Source organism: Panthera onca, chromosome C1 (genome assembly GCF_046562875.1).
Source record: "Panthera onca isolate mPanOnc1 chromosome C1, mPanOnc1 haplotype 2, whole genome shotgun sequence".
Taxonomy (NCBI): domain Eukaryota; kingdom Metazoa; phylum Chordata; class Mammalia; order Carnivora; family Felidae; genus Panthera; species Panthera onca.
Window position 1 is genome coordinate 220,851,722 of NC_138346.1, and position 20,094 is coordinate 220,871,815.

The 20,094-nt window shown below is 56.2% G+C and overlaps 1 protein-coding gene across 1 annotated transcript; it reads left to right on the forward strand.

Annotated features, from left to right (window-relative positions):
* Nucleotides 1-11,269: 11,269 nt before the first annotated feature.
* Nucleotides 11,270-14,175, forward strand: FNDC10 (fibronectin type III domain containing 10). Its single transcript, XM_060625679.3, has one exon. The coding sequence runs from the start codon at nt 12,126-12,128 to the stop codon at nt 12,825-12,827; it is 702 nt and encodes a 233-aa protein (XP_060481662.2). The 5' UTR covers nt 11,270-12,125; the 3' UTR covers nt 12,828-14,175.
* The last annotated feature ends 5,919 nt before the right edge of the window (nt 14,176-20,094 follow it).

Sequence of the window (20,094 nt, forward strand, 5' to 3'; positions counted from 1 at the left end):
TTAGCCTTCTTCAGTCTGGGAACTTCATTGGTTTTCTTATAAGATTCTGTATTTATTCTGAGAGAGTGACAGCGGGCATGTGGGGCAGAGGCAGAGAGAGAACCCCAAGCAGGCTCTCTGCTGTCAGTGGGCAGCCCAACTCGGGGCTCGATCTCACAAACCATGAAACTGAGCAGAAATCAAGGGCCGGTTGCCTAACCGAGCTTAACCCACTGAGCCAGCCGGGTGCCAATTTGGGGAACTTTTTTTAAAAAATCCTTCTGTTTTTCTGTGTTTGCTCTCGATGGGATTTCTATTACTCAGAAAACCTAGTGTTTTTCTGGTTGATATCCTTAAATTTACCATCCATCCGTTCTGTCGATTGGTTAAGTTCTGTGATTCTGTGACTTATAATAAGAAATGTGCATTTGGTTTTCATCCCGTTTCTGGCACAGAGCTCCTAAAACCTTTGAATTTCCTAAGCGAAAAGAGTCACAAAAGGGGTATTTTGATACGACAAGCCTCTTTCAACCACACTTGAGCTTCTGTTAATAAGGTGGCTTTTGGAAAAACTCTGTTAACCTTGAAAATAAAACCATTATTTTACCTGCAAAAATGGGCTTATTTGGGATAACAGAACTGTAATTCAGGATAGGCAAGTTATGGCAAAACCACAGGCAAGTCCAGAGAACAAAGAAGAGGAGCATTATTTTATGGAGAAAGGGGAAATTAGGGGAGTTGTTTGGAAACAAAGCCCACTGGAGAGAAGCAGGGGTCCAGGGGGATGAGGTTTCTCACTGGCCGAGGGGCAGGTGTGGTGGACTTCCCATAGGAGACGCAGTGCACATCTTTTCCTGTTGGAGCCTATAATTGATGTCCTTCCTGTTGGTTCTTCCCTTGGGAAGACACTTCTCTCTCTCTCTCTCTCTCTCTCTCTCTCTCTCGTAAACATGAGCTTTGTTTTTTTAATGTTTGTTTATTTTTGAGAGAGTGCAAGCAGGAGAGGGGCAGAGTTAGGGGGACAGAGGGTCTGAGGCAGGCCCCGCACTGACAGCAGTGAGTCCGATGCGGGGCTCCAACTCCTGAACTACGAGATTATGACCTGAGCAGAAGTCAGACACTCAACTGACTAAGCTACCCAGGTGCCCCAGGGGAGACATTTTTTCTTATAATTGACACTGAATGGTGGCTCCCCCTTCCAGCCTTTCCTTTTAGCATCCCCAGTCCACTTTAGTGAGGTTTCCCTTTATTCATTTCATGCTCCTAGGGGTGAGGGCTGGTTGCCAGGGGGACCAACCATGTGATTGGTCAGAACTCAGCCTCACCCCCTGACCTCCGGGGAGGGGAGAGGGGCCGGGGTTGGGCCCGTTCTCCAATGGCCAAGGACTCATCAGTCACGCCCCTGTTACGAAGTCCCCACACAAACCCAAAAGGACCACGTCTGGAGAGCTTCTGGTTGGTGACACGGGGAGCTGGCCTGGACGGAGCACGGACACCCCGCCCCCTTCCCCCAGCCCTGGCCCCGTGCACCTCCTCCATCCGGCTGTTCCTGAGCGATCTCCTCTTATCACAAACCAGGAATCCAGGAAGTAAAATATTTCCCTGAGTCCTGTGAGCTGCTTTAGCAAATTAATTGAACCCAAGGAGGAGGTTGTAGGAACCTTTAATTCTTAGCCAGTTGGTTAGAAACACAGGTGAGAACCTGGGCTTTCAACTGGCATCTAAAGTGTGCGCGTGCGTGGGGCGGGGTGGGGGGAGCCGTCCTGTGGGACTGAGCCGTTAGACTGTGGGATCTGACACTGTCTCCAGGTAGCGTCAGAAGGGAGTCAAATTGGATCTTGTCTTGGTCTTGAAGAAGTAGAAGCCCTGAAAAGGTGAGAGAGGCGTCACAGGAAGCGTGGTAGCAATGCGGTCCAGCACCAGAGAGGCTGTGAGTGACCTGGTTGCCGTGCTTCCGAGATGTCGTCTGGACCGGCCTACACGTAAATGGAAGGTGCTGAGGAAAGTAAATACATTTGAGAAGTGAGAATATGGGGTCGAGGACGTCAGCCTTGGCAGCAACGGCCCCTGAAGCAACCGCAACGGATGCTGCTGTTCTAGCCCCGGTAAGCATCCAAACCCACCAGACTCTATAGTGGCTCAAGCGTGGATTGACCAAAGAGAAGCTTCAGGAGAGCAAACCGCTGTGGTAGACCAGCTAGGAATGATGCCAAGGTGACAAGATTGTCCACGATGAGATCTGGTCCAAACAATTGTGGGTGTTTTCAAGGGGATTCAGAGTTTCACAGAATATGGCAACCACAAAGAAGAACGTACCTACACCCCGCCCCCCCCCCCCCCCCCCGCCCCGAACAGTCATCAGCACCAGGCCCAGCGGACAGTGCTCCTGGAGACAGCTGCAGTCAAGACGCGGCGGATTATTGCCCCTGACAACAGGCATGTCATTACCCAGAACAATCAGCTTTGGTGGGCCACCCGTTAATTTTGCACTGGGGCCAGTACACCAGTTGGACTGTCAGCATGGGGCTGCTTTTGGTCCCGTCGGGTAGATTTCCTCCTCCCCGGTGGCAGTCTGAACCGCCAGGATCTCTGGCCCCGCCTAGAATCGAAAACAAAGGCCATCATCATTGGGGACCAGCAGGGCTCACCTATGACCTCCCTGTGAAGCAGGAGCCTCCACAAGTTGCCGCAGGAAGACACAGGACTCTTCCAGCTTGGATTCAAGAAGGTTTTGAAAGAGATGGAACGTGAAAGGAAGTTGGAGAAAGGAAGACAAACGAGAGTGTTCAGCAGCGTCCAGAGAGAGAAAAGAAGGCCACAGAAGAGGCTGGCAGAGGAGGTGGCTTTGTTTACCTGAGGGAAGTACATTTGTAACGATGGGTAAGAGCAAGACGCTGAAAATGCTTCAAGCAGGGAAGCGCCACCAGAAGTCACACCCAGTTCCCAAGAAGAGCAGAGGAAACCTGAGGTGAAGGAAGAGCAGAGAGACTCAAACGAGGCCATTGACAAAAGTCCTTCTGACTGAAATTCGCCTGGGCGCCACAGATGAAATGTGTCACGGAGCCAAAGACGCACCCTGCCAGCAACGAGAGCCCCCACAAAGCTGACCCGGCCCGGGCGCTGGCTTCCCTCCGTGGGAGGGCGACAGTGCCTCTGGGTCAGGAGACCGATGGCCAGGCCACGACAGGCGTCCGCCTGCCCGGGGAACTTCTGGTGCTGGATCCAGCAGAAACAGGAAGCTTTTTGGAGAAAAGAGAAACAGCAGCTGTTGCTTAATAAACAAAGAGAAGAAAAGCAACAAACAGAAAACACGGATGAGAAGTCCATAAAGAGCCAAGTCGCCTGTCGCCCCTGGAAGCAGGAGAAGCACACAGTGATGTGGTTAAAGGAAGGGACCCCCAGTGAAACGTCATTGTTAGAATCGGGGGGAAAAGGGCATGAGAGAAACGAGGAAGGAGCACATCCCATCTCCAGCTCTTCACACCATTCCGGAAGGGGGACTCTCCAGGTAGGTGTCACACCTCTAGATGTTCTCCCCTTCAAGGAAAACGAGACATTGTAGGAGCTGATCTTCAGCTATGAAAGCTACACGTAGTAGGAGTGCAAGTAACTCCCCGAGAACCACAGTCTTGAGCAGTAGGAGCAAAGGTCGGGGAGAAGGCCAAGGGCATCATGGACCTTTCCGAGAGAGGCAGAGAGGAACTCGCTGAGGGGACAGGCGGATCGACCGGCTCGGGGGCCGAGGAGCTGATACGGGTGCAAAACTGATGACCAGGGTGGACATCCCAGTGGGAGCAGCCATAGCACCGAGACCAGCCGCCCTCCCTGTCGTGAGTGCTGGAGAAGGACGAGGCAACAAGGGCATGATGTTTCAAAGAGTCCATGAGTTTGGGGCGCCCGGGTGACTCGGTTAAGTGTCTGACTCTTGATTTTGGCTCAGGTCATGCTACCACGTTTTGTGGGTTCGAGCCCCACATCAGGCCCCGCGCTGAGCATGGAGCCTGCTTAGCATTCTCTCTCTCTGCCTCTGCCCCTCCTCCACTCTCTCTGTGTGTCTCTCTCTCTAAAAAAAAAAAAAAAAAAAAAAAATGTCCATGAGTTCTAAGGGCTTGTACCCCCAGCAGAGGCACTTTGTGGCTGTGTATGTGAAACCATAATCTTTTTTTAAGAACCTATGAGTGGGTGTGCTTTTCCCCAAATACTCTCCAAGTTCCTTAACAAGATTTCTTTGTATTGCATTTAAAAAGAAATGGTGGGGCCCCCGGGTGGCTCAGTCAGTTAAGCGTCCAACTTCGGTTCAGATCATGATCTCACAGTTCATGAGTTCAGGCCCCGCATCAAGCTCTGTGCTGACAGCTTGGAGCCTGGAGCCTGCTTCAGATGGTGTGTCCCCCCCCCCCCCCCCGCCCCTTCCCCACTCACGCTCTGTCTCTCTTTCTCTCTCTCTCTCTCAAAAATAAACATTAAAAAAAATTTTTAAGAAAAGGTGCAGAGGCACCTGGATGGCTCAGTCAGTTGAGCGTTGGACTCTTGATTTCGGCTCATGTCGTGATCCCAGGGTTGTGAGATGTTGGGTGCCTCACAACAGATTGGAGCCTTCTTGAAGTTCTCTCTCTCTCTCTCTCTCTCTCTCTCTCTCTCCCCCTCTCTCTCTCTCTCTCTCTCCCCACCCCCCCGCCTCCCTCTCTCCCTCCTTCCCTCTGTCCCTCCCCCGATTGCATGGATGCCCCCTCTCTCTCAAAAAATAGTACAATCAGACTTTAAACAGGCCATTCGTTTTCAGCTGTAATATTCTTAAAATTATTCTGGAATTTACGCTTAGTTCATTTTTGCTAATTTTGTTTTCTCTTCTGGTTGTCTGTCCCCGGTGAGCGTCCGCTGCAAGGCACAGAGCTGCGTGGTGGTGCTGGAAAAGACGCCAGAAGCTCTCACATGTTTTGTCTTTCCGACTTCATTTCTTCTGATTCTTTTTCTTGGATAATATTCTCTCATAAGTGTAATTTTTTTCTCACTTATAGAGAAATTAGAATTATCATTTCTGCAATTATAGATTCTTTTAATGTTTGTTTTTGAGAGAGAGCGAGAGCACACGAGCGGGGCTCTAACTCATGAACCCTGAGGTCATGACCTGAGCCGAAGTCAGAGGCTTAAATGACTGAGCCACCCACACACCCCAATTACAGGTTTTTAAAGCCTATTTTTTCTGCTGCACTCTCTTCAGTCCAGTTTCCTTTCCTCTGTGTTTCAGTCTCTCCACTCCATGTTGAAAACTTTCCTCAAATGTCTGATGAGCCTTCTTTCCCTGCTTCAATGTAGGAGACACCGCAGTGGGTAGGCTCGGGCTCAAACAAGCGTGTCCCCAACCTCCAAGCAAAAGTGGTTAAAACAAGACAGAGGGTGGTCGCTCCCTTTAGTGGGGGGCCGAGGGCTGGTGTCAGGGTTCCCTAATCTTCAGGGACCCCATCTTTTCCCCTTTGCTGTCCCACCGCCCTCACGGGCCACGACGGCCTCCCAGGCTGCAGCTCTCGTGCCTGCGAGCCCGCCGGAAAGGAAGAAGGGTCAGGAAGGTGAGACCTTGGAGCTGGTATCCATGGGCCAGAACTTGGCACACGTAGCTGCAAGGAAGGCTGGAAGGCAGAGTTTTTGTGGGAGACACGTTTCCAGGTAAAGCAGCGCCGGCGTGACTTAGAAATAAGGGAAGAGAGACGCCTGGGGGGCCCAGTCCATTAAGCCTCCTACTTTGGCTCGGGTCATGATCTCGCGGTTCGGTTTGTGAGTTCTGGTCCCCTCGCTCCCTGCCCCTCCCCCACTCACTCTCTCTCAAAAGTAAACATTTAAATGAAAAGAAGAGCAGAATGGATATTGGGAATGACTGGCAGTCTCCGCACTTCAGAGCTGACTGGGGGCTCTGCTTGCCTGAGCTCGCCGTCCCGAGGTCGTCCAGCGTCCTGCTGGGCGAGCTGGTGAAGCCTCCACAGCCTGTAGCAGAATATCTTTTCTCTTTCTCCTGGGACTGTTCCACTTCGGCCCTTGGAGAGCATGCCTGGCAGGGGGAAAGAAGCTTGGAAATCACGCCCCACAGGGTGCAGATTTCCACCTAACCTCCCTCCACAATTCAAGTCAAATCATCAACGTCGGTATTTTCTCAGGGCTCACTGCACGGCAGGCAGTGTTCTAACTGCCTTGCGTGTTTTCACACATAGTTCTTGCTCAGCCTAACAAGCTGGGTGGTATCTCCAGTCCTGTTTTATAGATAAGGACGCTGAGAGTCGGGGCACCTGGGCGGCTCCGTCGGTTGAGCGTCCGACTTCGGCTCAGGTCGTGATCTCACCGTTCGTGAGTTCGAGCCCCACGTTGGGCTCTGTGCTGACAGCTTGGAGCCTGGAACCTGCTTTGGATTCTGTGTCCCTCTCTGCCCCCTGCTCATACTCTGTCTCTCTCTCTCTCTCTCTCTCTCTCAAAGATGAATAAAACATTAAAAAAATTTTTTTAAATAAATAAATGCATGTTACAAAAAAAAGATAATTAAAAGTCATACATTGAAAAAAGAACAGGGGCACCTGGGTGGCTCAGTCAGTTAAGTGTCCAATCCTTGATTTTGGCTTGGGCTGTGATCTCACGGTTCCTTAGATCGAGCCCACGTTGGGCTTCAAGCTGACAGCGCAGAGCCTGCTTGGGATTCTCTCCCTTCTCTCTCTCTGCCCCTCCCCTGCTCACTCGAGCTCTCTCTCTCTCAAAATAAACTTTTTTTAAAAAGCAAAATACCCAGAACACTTATGAAAAACTAAATGAAGGGGGTATGAGCCCTACCAGATGATAAAGCATATTCAGATGCAAATACTTAAAACAGTGTGGAACAGAGCAGAACCCAGCACTACTGCATGGGACTCCTCTAGGGATTCCTCCCACACCATAAACCATTTAATAAATGAAGCTGATTGGAGGCTTGTGCCTTACACCAGAACCAATCCCAAGTTGATCAAAATCAGGCCTGGAATAAATAAAACCAAAACAGCACAGGGGGTGGGGACAGGGAACCAAAGGAGAATCCACACTTTTTTTTCCCCCTAAAGATTGGATTTTTAAATAATTTCTGCACCTAACATGGGGCTTGAACTCACAACCCTGAGATCCAGGGTCAGATGCTTAACTGACTGAGCCACCCAGGCTCCTGAGGATCCCTTTTTAACATCAAGTTGGAAGGCTTTTTTAAATATGACCCCAAATCCAGAAATGATAAAGGGCGTTACGTTTTACCACATACACATAAAGCATTTTTGCCTGGTGGAACCGTTACAAGCAGATCCAAAAGGCCACAAACTGGGAGAGGTGTTTGCAACTTAACCTTACAGATAAAAGGCTGGGGCGACACAAATTGGGAAGATGGAGAGGAAATGGGTCAAGGACACAAAAAGGACAGAAAAAAAAATTTTAAGTGAAGGTTCCTGTAGTTTTTTAAAGTCAAGACCCCACCCCACCCCACCCAACACACACACACACACACACCCGGGACACTTCCAAAAGGGGGAGGCTGCTGGGCCCCACGTCCTGGCGCCTGTGCAGTACTCCGCACGGCCGGAAGGTGGCGATACCCAGCACTGCGCCCCCTCCCGGAGCAGGCGTGACGCGCTCGCTCGGGGTCCTGAAGCCCAGTTAGTTCCATTGCTTCCAGGGCATCTTGGCGCAGGTGCACATGGCGTCCGTTCTAGAGCTGCGTGTGCGGCAGTGTGGACGGTATCAAACCACGGAAGCAGCTTGCCATCCACAGGGCGCTGTCACGTAGCTCCTGCGTGCATCTCAAAGACATATCATCAAGGAGAGAAGGCAAGAGGAGAGAGCATTTAGTATGCTACGACTGTAAACAGGGGCCTGCACACCCTTATCTGCTGACACGCTAACCGCCTGTGGAGGGAAACACGCATTGCTGACCACGGTGGCTGGCTGGGCCGTAGGACAAGGTTCACCATACTTTTATAATGTTGTATATGTGAGTCAGGTTTTGCCACTGCAAGCAAAAAAAAAAAAAAAAAAAAAAAAAAAATCAAATGATGAAATAAACCAACAATTAGGAAAGCAGAGTCCTGTTTTCAGTAACAAGGTGGGTTCCGGCACTTGAAAGCCCTCAATGAAACGATGGGAAATCTGTGCAAAATATAAACAGATGGCCACTGGAGTGTGGCACTTCAGATGGAGAAGTGCGCGTGTGCAAAAGGGCAGCCCTGAGCCGGAACTGCGGGAGCTGAACAGAGGCCTGCCGCCCTCCCTCCCTCCCTCCCGAAGGCCCAGCTGAACTTCCCCAAGTCAAGTCCCTCCTGACTCCACAGGAGGCCTGGGAAACCACGTGTTCCTGTCACAGAAGCGGTTCCCCGGTTCTTGGTCACAGCCCCAGGCTGTGGTCCCCACCTTGCCTTGCCGGCCCCTGGTGCCTCACACTGACCCCTCACCAGGAGCTCGGTCCCAGGGCTGTGTCTAGGCCCCCCAGGCACAGCTGGAGGCAAGGGACCGCGGGACCCGCTACCCACCGTGCTGCCTCTGAGGCCCCTCTGGACCCAGCCGGGGTGTGGGAGATGGGCCCGGGCAGAGATGCTCAGATCTGCAGGGAGGAGCCGTGAGGCCGAAAGAATGACCTGGGGGTCCTAGGAAAGAGAAGGGGTCCGTGGAGGAGGAGGAGGTGAAGTCGGTGAGGTTGGCAGGGCCCGCTTAGGACCTCCAGGTCACGCATCCAGGGGACTCCGAGGTGCACAGTTAGAAAATAGGTGTGTCGATGTTTAGGCAGGAGTTTTCCTGGCTCCAGTGGCCTTGAAGTTCGGGGGACTCCTAGCCTCGGGCAAGGCTGGATCCAGAGACTCGGAGCAAAGAGTCTGTCCAGGTTGCTTGCACTTCTCAGGGGTCGGCTTCGTTCTCAGACCAGCTCTTCCCACACCTCATTAGGGCTGCAGCAGCTGGCAGTCCGTCCCCTCCAGCGGAGCAAATGCCCCTTCCCGCGCCCTTCGGCAAAGGCCTCGAGGCCAAGGGGATCATCGTCTGAGAGACCAGGCCCCGGGTGCCCCGCCAGCCCGTGGGCGGGGGAGGGAGGGTGAGGACAGAGAAAGGAGGTTCCCAAAGAGAAATGAGGGGTCACTACTCCTGGAAGTCGGAAGGGGGGGGCAGGTGGGCACCACCGGGGTTTCAGCTTCAGTTGGCGTCTCTCTCACTTCAGCCTGGCTGCACCCCAGTGGCCAGCCTCCGTGCCTGCAGAGCCCAGGCTCCTTCCCCTGGTTTCCCACGAGCCTGCCCAAGAAGGTGACCCCAGGCAGAAGTGGGGGCCACCTTTTCCAGCCCACCCCACCCCACCTCTGGGGGTCCTGAAAGAGATTGGTGAAAGGAAAGCTGGTGTGTGTGTATGTGTGTGCTTTTGTCGGGGGGGGGGGACTTTGAGCGATGGGACACGTGGTTTGTGCACGGGAGGCAGGCGGGCTAAGCTGATGGATGTGCACGGGTCCTGCCCACGTGCCTTTTCTGCTGGCAGGGAGGCCACCGGAGCCGCACTCAGCTACCTGGGGAGGGAGAGTGCTGACCCTCGACCTCCTCCTCCCCTCCCCTTAATGGAGCAGAGATTACAACAGGCCCAGATGCTCCCACAATCCCCATTAGCCCTTATATTTCTGGGCAGGGGGCGGCTGAAGGGGGTTCTCATTGGAAGTTCTCAGGACAGGTGGATCCGGGATCACAGATGGACTGCCTCTGGGGGGCCAGAGGAAAGGGCCCCAATCCTTCCACTTTCCCCTCAGGCTGTGGCTGGTGGCAACACAGAGCCACGCCCTGGGACTGGGTGTCAGGAAGAGTACAGTAGCTATTCTGCTGGCCATTGGCAGGGGCAGCCATGGAGGTGGGTGTGGAGGTTGATGTGGGGTGTAGGCTGGTTGGGGGGGTGTCCCTTGTGGTCTCTGGGGACAGTTCCTTTGCTTCCAGGGCCCAGAACTTCACATGGGAAGAAAGCCTTTCTCAAGCCTGCCCTCCCCAATCCTGCTGCATCTCAACAGAACTCACACAGGGACACGTGGGCACAGGTCTCCCCTCCCTCACTCGCTCTTTGCCCACAGCAGGCAGGATGCCCTGGACGGAGCAAATGCCCACGTGGGGGGACAGCAGAGCCTTCAGCCTCATGGTCAACCCTTCCACCCGGCCAGGAGTTGCCCTGACCAGGAAAAGCTCTGCAGTGGTGAGCCCCCAGCCTCAGAACAGGCTCAGGTCACGGGCACCAGAGTCCCCAGAGAGACATCAGGCTGGATCTAACCAGATCTCCACCTCGCCACTTTGCAAAATGCTGAACGGCCCTCCTATTTCTGCCTGGCTCTTCTCCGTGGGGTGGACTGGCAGATTGGCTACCCGTAGGTCCTCAGGCCCAGAGATGCCACAGTAGTGGAGATTTGGGCCACTGGAGAGAATGGGGCCTCCCCCACCCCCACACTGTCGCCTGGGGCAAAGTGACTGCAGGAGCTTCAGGCTTCCATGGGAAACCTCAGCCCCAGGAGCTCGGGGTAGGGACACAGAAGTTCCTAAATCATCATCACTTTCTGCTTCCCTGTGGAAGCGCTCAAGTCCCCCACCGAGCTGGGGCAGTCCGAGCCCAGGGCCCTCCATGCCAACAAGTACCCCTCCCCAAATCTACCCACAACCCTTCCCCACGAGGTGTAGAGGCCTAGGGAGACCCTTGCAGGGTCCCAACCAGCTGGAGGGGCCTGGTGTTGGGATCAGGGTCCTCCAGGCTGGTAATGAGGCATGCCGGGTACAGGGCTTCTGACCCTCGGCCTCAGGTTTTGGTAGAGGCCTTGAGATCTAGCGCTGCCCTAGGACTTTCTGGGATGACCAGGAATTATTAAGGCTGGGGGTGGGATGTGGGGAGCAAGGATTCTGTGAGTGCTGCAGCCCACATAGTCCCTCCTCTCTCCCCCAGGTGAAAACAGCACGTGGGAGGTGCTACAGGGAACACAGGGTCCATGAGACAGTTGCCAGGGACTTCTTGTCACCTCCCTTCCCAGGGCAGAGTAGCCCCTCAGACAGAGACATGTCCCCTGCACCTGACGTGTTTCTGCTTCAGGTCCCTTCAGGTCAGGCGGACCCCCAGCCCTGGAGGGGTGTCCTGAGAACCGGGTCCTCTAGGCAGGGACAGCCCTGAGGGGCTGCTGTCTTGGGCTGGTCCTAAAGACAAGAGTAGGAGAAGGTATGTGTCCCTCCTTCCCCGGGGATGCGCCAGGTGAACTTGTTGGGGGCTGTTCCCTTTGCCCAGCCCTGACCCCCTCCTCAGGGCATGGAGGGAGAGGGGCTAGCCCAGGGCCATGCGTGTGAAGGGAAGAGAGAAGTAGAGGACTGATTAGAGCAGGGGATGCTCTTTGATGAGAAGCTCCATTCAAGTTTTCATCAAAGGAATCCTCGTCTCTCCGGTGCCCCTCCTGCGTGGGCGCTGCCTTGTCTCTAACCCGGTGAAGTCAAGTGTCCTCTTAGGCCCCTCCTCGTCACTGCAGGCCGACCCTTACCCTGGGTCCCCACCGCGTATCTGGGGAATGGGGCAGCCTAGGGCAGAGTGACCCGGACTCCTCAGCGTTCCACGGCGCTGCCTCCTCTCCCTGTCCGGAGGCACTGCCAAGGGCGGTCGAAGAGCGGCTCTCGGAGGCCACCACTACCCGCCCCGTGCCCCCCACCCCGGTCCCCAGAGAGCCTTCGGAGAGGCCTAGAGGGGGCGAGGAACGGGCGGAGAGCCGCTCACACGGCGACAAAAGAAGGGACAGGCGGCGTGGACCGCGCGCGCGCGCGCGCGCGGGGCCCGTCGCATCTCACCCCGCCCCACGCGCGGGGCCGGGATCTCCAAGCCGCGCTGGCCACCCCCTCCCCTCGGCGATCCACCCTCCGGGGGCCGCGGGCCCGCGAGGGTTAAGGGGGGTGGGGCGTGGGGCGGCCCCGCCCCCGCCGCCACGCCGGGTCCGAGCGCGCACGGGGCGCGGGGGCGGGTCGGAGCGGGCGGCGGCGGCGGCGGCGGAGGGCGCGGCGCGCCGGGGAGCGCGGGGAGCGCGGGGAGCGCGGGGAGCGGCGGCGGCGCGGCCCGCGTGACCCTCCGCCGCGCCCGTGAGCCCGCGAGCCCGCGCCCCGCCGCGCCGCCCAGCCGCAGGATGCGCGCCCCGCCGCTGCTGCTGCTGCTGGCCGCCTGCGCGCCGCCGCCCCGCGCCGCCGCCGCCGCCCCGACGCCGCCGGGCTGGGAGCCGGCGGCCGACGCGCCCTGGTGCCCCTACAAGGTGCTGCCCGAGGGCCCCGAGGCGGGCGGCGGGCGCCTGTGCTTCCGCAGCCCCGCGCGCGGCTTCCGCTGCCAGGCGCCCGGCTGCGCGGCGCACGCCTCGGCCGGCCGCTCGCTGCGCGCCAGCGTCCTGCGCAACCGCAGCGTGCTGCTGCAGTGGCGCCTGGCGCCGGCCGAGGCGCGCCGCGTGCGCGCCTTCGCGCTCAACTGCTCGTGGCGCGGCGCCTACACGCGCTTCCCGTGCGAGCGCGTGCTGCTCGGCGCCTCCTGCCGAGACTACCTGCTGCCCGACGTGCACGACGGCGTGCGCTACCGCCTGTGCCTGCAGCCGCTGCCGCTGCGCGCCGAGCCCGCCGCCGCCGCCGCCGCCGCGGCCGCCGCCCCGGAGCCCGCCGGGCCCGCCGAGTGCGTGGAGTTCGCTGCCGAGCCGGCCGGCATGCGGGAGATCGTGGTGGCCATGACGGCGGTGGGCGGCTCCATCTGCGTCATGCTGGTGGTCATCTGCCTGCTCGTGGCCTACATCACCGAGAACCTCATGCACCCGGCTTTTGGGCGCCCCGGCCTGCGCAGGCAGCCCTGAAGCTCCGGGCGGCCCACCGGGGCTCTGCCTCCTCGAGATGGGCGCCCGCTCCCCACTCGTCGCTCCTGCTCCCTCCTTAGGATCTTCACGCGGGGCCCACCGGAGACCGGTAGGGCCTTGGAGTCATCGCACGACCTTCCTAGCCCGGCCTCTGCCTCCCAGACTCCAACTCGGGACTGACCCTTGGGCCTGCGCAGGGGTGCCAGCCTCGTCCAGGGCTCTCCCTGCTTTCCAGAGGCCTTTATAGGGGCCACCAGGACATACAGCCCCTTCTAGCAAGAGCCATTGGCACCCCCGGGTCATCACCCTGCACCTCCAGCCTGTGCCAAGTTGGAAAAGGAACAGGCTGTCGTCATCGCTTGGTCACTGTGTGCTTTGCTGGCTCGACGAGGTCCCTTGGAGCCTGTCCTCTCCCCATCTCACCCCAGTGGGCTTAGATTAGCTTCGTGCCTTAGTGTCTCTGGCCCACTGCGGAAGCCAACCACCCGTCCTGTGCTGTCTGAGGGTGTCCGGTGGCCCTGGTACTGGCCGGCTTGTGTGTGCTTCCGGCCGGGGCCCCCTGGGGAACTTCCCCCCCCCCCTTCAAGCTTCGCAGGAGCCTCAAGTGTGGGTGAGCGTTGTCCTGTGTTGTCTTCCTACTCTGGTGTCTGACACGCCGGAACCATGATGTAGCAGCAGGCAGGCCCAGCCTTTCATTGCCACGTCCAGGGATGAGTGTCCTCTTATCTTGTGTGAAGCTGGCGGCTCTCCAGGGCTGCCCCTCATTCTCTTTTGTGGGTACTGCCTCTGTCGAGGGCTTTACGTGGTGAGTGAGGGCAAGTGGCTGGAAAGAGGGGTCTGGTTGGAAAGGACGGCGTTGTATCCAGAGGGCAGAAGAAGGGAGGCCGGCCTCGCCCAGCAGGACTTGCCTCTGTGGTCTGGGTCCCAAGCCTGGACCACAGCATGATGGACAGCACCGCCCCACCCCTTCCCTGGGTTGGCAGTCAAGAGCCAAGGACTTGGCTGGTGATGCCGCTGCCCACGGTGGATGGAAGGCCGGCCCTGCCCCTTTCTGGGAAGACGTGAACCCCCTGGCCAAGGTTGCTTCCTGAGTTGGGCACCGGGCATCCCCAGGAGGGGTAAAGCTCGCTTAGCTCTCCAGGAGCCCCTGACTGTGACCCCATCCTGGACCTGGCGCTTCTGGAGTCACTGTGGCCAACCCCTCCCCGCCCTCACCCCAGGTCCTGGCTGGTGCCCCCACAGTGCCCGCTCCCTACCTCTCTGTCTTTGCTCTGCCTGCCCTTGGCATGGCGCTGGTCAGGTGCAAGCCTGGCGTCAATGTCTAAACGTCCATCATTTTAGACCAAAACCACTGTCTTGTGTGCTTACTGGGGAGGAGGGAGGGAAGGGTGCAGGGTGAGGGGAAGAGGTGGCTTCTCCTCCCAGTTCCAGGGCACCCTGCCCTTCCAATTTGGGGCTGAAAAAGTATCTCCTGGGCCTGTGGTATTTGGGGGGGAGGTGGGTATGGCACTGTCTACACTTGGAAGTAGTCCAGCCTCACGGGTGACCCAGTTGAGCCGTGACGTGTGCGAATGCGGCTCCAGGAGGGTCCTCTCCCCAGCCTGGGCCTCCCCACGCAGCGCTAGAGCCGGGGAGAGGGGGGCCTGGGGGCCCCAAGTGGAACGAGCACTGGATCACCACCCATCCTCCCAAGAGCCCTCCCCCTCCTTGGCTGTCCTTGAGATGCTGGAGCTGGCTGTGACCCTGAAGATCAAAACCAGCTGGGGGCGGGCCAGGCTGTGAGGAGTGACTCATCCCTGTGGAGGGGGCAGGGTGCGGTGATGCGTCTGTCTAGACAGCTGGGGCAGGAGTGGGTTCTGCCTCTAGAAGCTTTCATTCTGACTTCCTGGGGGCCCTTTGCCTGCTGCAGCACCACCCCCCCCACCGCCCCCCACCGGTCGTGTGCTTGGGCGTCTTCGACAGGGTAGAGGCGGGAGCCCTCGGCAGCTCTGGTCTGAAGAAGCCTGGCGTCTGCCCTCAGCTCCTGGGTGCAGTTGGGTTCCGGGACTGGAGCCACTGGGAGGCTTTGTGAGGCCTGCCCTCATCCCGCTCTCCCCCTTCCTTGGCGCTCCACCTGGTTTGGGGCCCCTTTGTGGGTTCCAGCTCATACCAGCCGGAGCCACAAGCGGGTCCCTTGCGCCGCCTGGCCAGGCTGGTCAGCACTGACCTGCAGCCTTCTGCTCCATACGGTTTCACTCCAGGGGCTCCTTGAAGGACTGGAGTCCGGCTGTGGGTTTGCAGAGGCGAGCGGCCCTGCCCCGGCGCGGTCCGGTCGGCGCGGTCCGGTCGGCGAGCCTCGGCCTGGGGGCTGCCCCGGAGCCGGTGTCTGGGTGGAGCGCCCCTGCTTCTGAGCTCACCGTCATCCTCACGAGTGCCCCCTTCCCACCTGGCCCCACCGTCCTTCCAGGGGCGCAGGGGACACTCGGGCTCCTACCCCACCTGGCATCACCCCGTCCGCCTGAAAGACTGACCGGTGTACCGTGTCCAGGGCGCCCCCTCCCCTCCCCCCCACCATCTCCTGGAGGAGACTCCCGCTCCTGCCCCCTTCTGTCTCTCTCCCTTTCCCTCTCGTGTGGCCTCTGCTCTCCTTGCGGCCGCTCCAGTTCCGACCGGCCAGTGGGCAGACACGCCACCCTCCTGTAATCTGCACGGCTTCCCTGTGTCCTGCAGGTGGGGTCCAGATGCCTCACTTGCCGGTCGAGACTGCCAGTCTCGCGAGTGCCCGGAGATACTTAAGCTTCTGACTTTCTGACGTGGAACGTAAGTAACCGCTCTGGTCCCGAAACGCCGAAGGGCTGCCTGGCTGTCGTCCTGGCCGTGCCGTCTAACAGCCGTGCGGCCCTTCAGAGCCTTGGTTTCCTCATCTATAAAATAGAGACCGTCACAGAACCTAATTCACAGGCTTGTTTCAAGGCTCGCCTCGCTGTCCGCGCCCACTTGGAGCGCCCTCTGGGCCGAGACCCCCGGGGCCACGTCCCCAGCCGAACCGCACGCAAAATGTAGACACGCGGCCCTTCTTGAAACTCCCATTACGATGCCTTCTGTGTGCAAAGCAGAACTCCTCATCCCCTGCTCAGTCGCCAAAGCTGGTTCACGGCCTTTACTTCTTGCTTAGCGGGCGGGAGTGGCCCACCGTCATTCTGTGAACACGCGCTGAGTGCCCCTGGGGGCCTGGCTCTGCGGCCCCTGCAGCGACTGCACGACGCGGGACGCGGCCCGGGCAGCAGCGGCTCGCCCCGGGGCCCGGGTTCCTCGGGCGCTGGGAGGCCGTTCAGGCGTCAGGCCTCACGGGAGCCGCCAGGTTTCCTCAGCGCTGGCCCCCGTGAGGATGTCCTACTCTCGGAGGCTGCTCAGCTGGGGGCGGGGTGGGGGGGGAAGGTACACACGAGGCGGCAGACAGGATGAAAGGCGATAGAGGGAAAGTCTCTTGACGGGCACATTGTGGCGCTGGCACTTCCCTGGTCATCTCAGGATTGGAGGTCAGGGCTGGTGGATCTGGTTTTCAGGGACAGTCGGGAGCTGCCGAGGACCCCGGCTTGGGGGGACCAGCAGTTTGGCCCCTTCAGCCTGGGTCTATGGAGGCCGGGGACCCTGACACCCAGAGCCTCCCCAGACTCGCCACACCTCTCTGCTGCACCCATTTCGTTCCTCACTTGTCATTTTCTGTTTAGCTTTGATAACCTAGGCAGTTAAGATTTTCATGTTTTCTGGACTCGGCTTTTTCTGCCACGCTTCCTTTATCTGTAGGGATGTCACTGTGCTTCTTGGTCTCTGCTTTTCTCGCGGTAAGTCTTCCTGGGATTCAACTGCCACTCTGTTCTGTTGGTCATGTAGGACCGAGACTGGTTTCCTCAGGCTCCTCGCTGAGTGTGGGTGGGCTGAGATAGCTTTCCTGACTTCCCGAGTGTGTTAACACTGTTCAACACGTGGCCTCACAGAATCTGGGATCCGCCTTTTCTTTCCCCTTGTCCATTTTGGGGGGGCGGGGCACAGGGGGAGAGAGAGAATCAAGCTCCACGCTCAGCACGGAGCCAGACACCAGGCTCGATCCCATGACCCTGGGATCACGACCTGAGCCGAAACCAAGGGTCGGACGCTGAACCGACTGAGCCATCGAGGCACTGTGCCCCGTCCACTTTTATCTGGACTTTCTCATCCGTTGACCCCGGCATCTCTGTCCTGCTCAATTTGGATTCTAGTCCCACAAATTCTTCCACGCCCATTCCCTTCTTCCCTCGTTAGCAAGCACTCTCGCGTGTCCTCAGATAATCTGCTTTTTAATTTACCTCCAAGTTGTGCTGTTGATCTTTACTCTTTACCCACTTCCGCGTCTGAGATTCGTCATGTTGCAGTATGCACAGACGTCTGACGGCTTCTCTGCCGCATACGATTCCTAGTGTCCTCACCCCTCGGGAGAACACGGGTAGGTGCAATACAATCACGACGTTTCCATGCAAATCCTCAATCGTGCTCTTAAGCGGTCCTTGCCCACCCAGATACTACAAGAATACTTTCCTAGGGCGCCTGGCTGGCTCGGTCGGTATAGCATGCAACTCTTGATCTCAGGGTTGTAAGTTCAAAGGGCAAAACCCTGAAGAAGAAAGAGGACGCGTAGATCTATAGCTTAGTACAGACCAGCATGCGTGAGGGAATTATGAGGCCAGCCAAAGAACCAACAAAAAGGATCAGAGGGCAAACTTCTAGAGTTCAAGCAGCGCCAGGAGCCTCTACCAACCAGCCAGAGCGCAGGCCTGCTTCCTGCGATTCAGTCACACACACACACATGCTGCCTGACGTCGCTGTGCAGCTCACTGATGCGGTTTGTTTTTATCCTTTCTTTGGTTTCAATTATAGTTTCTCCTTGTATGTCTTCAATTTCACTAACTTTGTCTTCTGTAATGTCCAATCTACCATTAATTCCACCCAGTGTATTTTTCATATAGATATTTCAACACAAACCATAAAAGAACAAATTGATAAGCATAGTTTATCAAGCTTCAGAACTTTTGTCCTTCAAAAGACATTGATGAAAGGAGAAAATATTTATTTTTAAATGTTCATTTTGAGAGCGAGCACAAGCAGGGGAAGGACAGGGATAGAGAGAGAATCCTAAGCAGGTTCCGCACTGTCAGCGCAGAACCTGACTCGGGGCTCAATCCCACAAACCGTGAGATCATGACCTGAGCTGAAATCAAGAGTCAGACACGACCAGCTGAGCCACCCCAGCGCCCCGAGGGAGAAAATATTTATAAATTACATATCTGGCATATGTGTGTATATATACGTATAAACATATAGAGCTTGAAATGTAACATGATGATAAATGTATAAATGATTTAGGCACTTCACCAAAGATGTAGAGCTGGCCAACAAGCACGTTAAAATATGCTCAATTTCATTCGTCATTAAGTAGATACACATTAAGACTACATTACCATACCCTGAGATACCACCTATTAAAATGTCTAACACTAAAAAGACTGATCATATCAAGTGTTGGCAAGGTAACTCCAACACTACTGGTGGGGACGGAAAATAGTACATCCACTTTGAAAACAATCTGGCAGTTTCTTAGAAAGTTAAATATACAAACATCTGACCTAATCATCCTACTCCTAGGTATTAACCCAGGAGAAATAAAAGACTATGTCCATACAAAGGCTCACCTATGCATGTTCAAAGCAGCTTTATCTGTAACAGCTAAAAAGTGAAAACCCAAATGTCAGCAGATGGATAAAGTGTGGCCCACACACTCAATGGAATACTGCCCCGTAATGAGAATGACCCAGGGGCGCCTGGGTGGCTCGGTCGGTTGAGCGGCCGACTTCAGCCAGGTCACGATCTCGCGGTCCGTGAGTTCGAGCCCCGCGTCGGGCTCTGGGCTGACGGCTCGGAGCCTGGAGCCTGCTTCCGATTCTGTGTCTCCCTCCCTCTCTCTCTGTCCCTCCCCCGTTCATGCTCTGTCTCTCTCTGTGTCAAAAATAAACGTTAAAAAAAAATAAAAAATAAGAATGACCCACTATTGATACATGCAACATCTCCCCTACAGGCACTCAGCAAGTGCCAATAGGGACAACAGCTCGATGTGAAGAAAAAAGCCATCTCAGCTGGAAACAGAGGTCTTAGCTCTTTAGAGCTGAGTCTGTGAATGTGGTGGGCAGAGCAGAGAGTGCTAAAAACAACGTTCAGAGTCACCAAGAACTAGTTGAATGTGGTGTTGGGAGCGCAGAATGGCCGATGAGAGAAGGTGGGGGGAGTGGGGACTAACGTTTCTTCAAGTTGGTGACATTTATCTGAATCTCAGTCCGTGGACTAAGACTTGAATTTGGGGGGTGGTATATGCAGAGGTATATAAGGCATGAGACAAGCAGGTGGTTGTTGTTGTTTAGTTGTTGGGCCACTGAGTTCTAAACAGGGAGCAGGAAGAAGGACGTAAGAGAGCTGGCTACTGTCAGACCAAGTCTTTGAATTCCGGTTAGTAGGTTCTGAGCACGCTAGGGAAGCCACTGAGGAGTTTGGTCTTTAAAATGTAAATAACTCTCGAATTTGTTGTGAATGTAAAAGAAAGTACATGTTCATCATAACAAAACTGAATCAAAGAATTCAAAAAAATATAAAGGACATTCAAAGCACCCTTAATCCTACCACCCATAAATACCTGCCACCTCACTTTTAACATTTTGGTGTGTGTCCTTCTTATGTTCTGCATACGTTCAAGTAAGTAGACAGCAGGTGGGTAAAGTGTCCTCATTCCTCCTCATTCATCCCTCAAACCCCCAAGTTCTTTTTTTTTTTTAATTTTTAAAAACATTTATTCATTTTTGAGAGTGAGACAGAGCATAAGCAGGGGAGGGGCAGAGAGAGAGGGAGACACAGAATCCAAAGCAGGCTCCAGGCTCTGAGCTGGCAGCACAGAGCCCGACGCGCGATTCGAACTCACGGACTGCCAGATCATGACCTGAGCCGAAGTCTGACGCTTCACCGACTGAGGCACCCAGGCGCCCCACCCATTTTATTTTTGAGAGAGAGAGAGACAGAGGGGGAGAGAAACACAGCATGAGCAGGGGAGGGGCAGAGAGAGAGGGAGACACAGAACTCGAAGCAGGCTGCAGGCTACGAGCTGTCAGCACGCAGCCCGACGCGGGACTGGAACTCACGGACTGCCAGATCATGACCTGAGCCGAAGTCAGATGCTTAACCGACTGAGCCACCCAGGCACCCCAAACCC

Coding starts and splice junctions, on each gene's coding strand:
- FNDC10 (XM_060625679.3), top strand. CDS start 12,126: ATGCGCGCCCCGCCGCTGCTGCTGCTGCTGGCCGCCTGCGCGCCGCCG.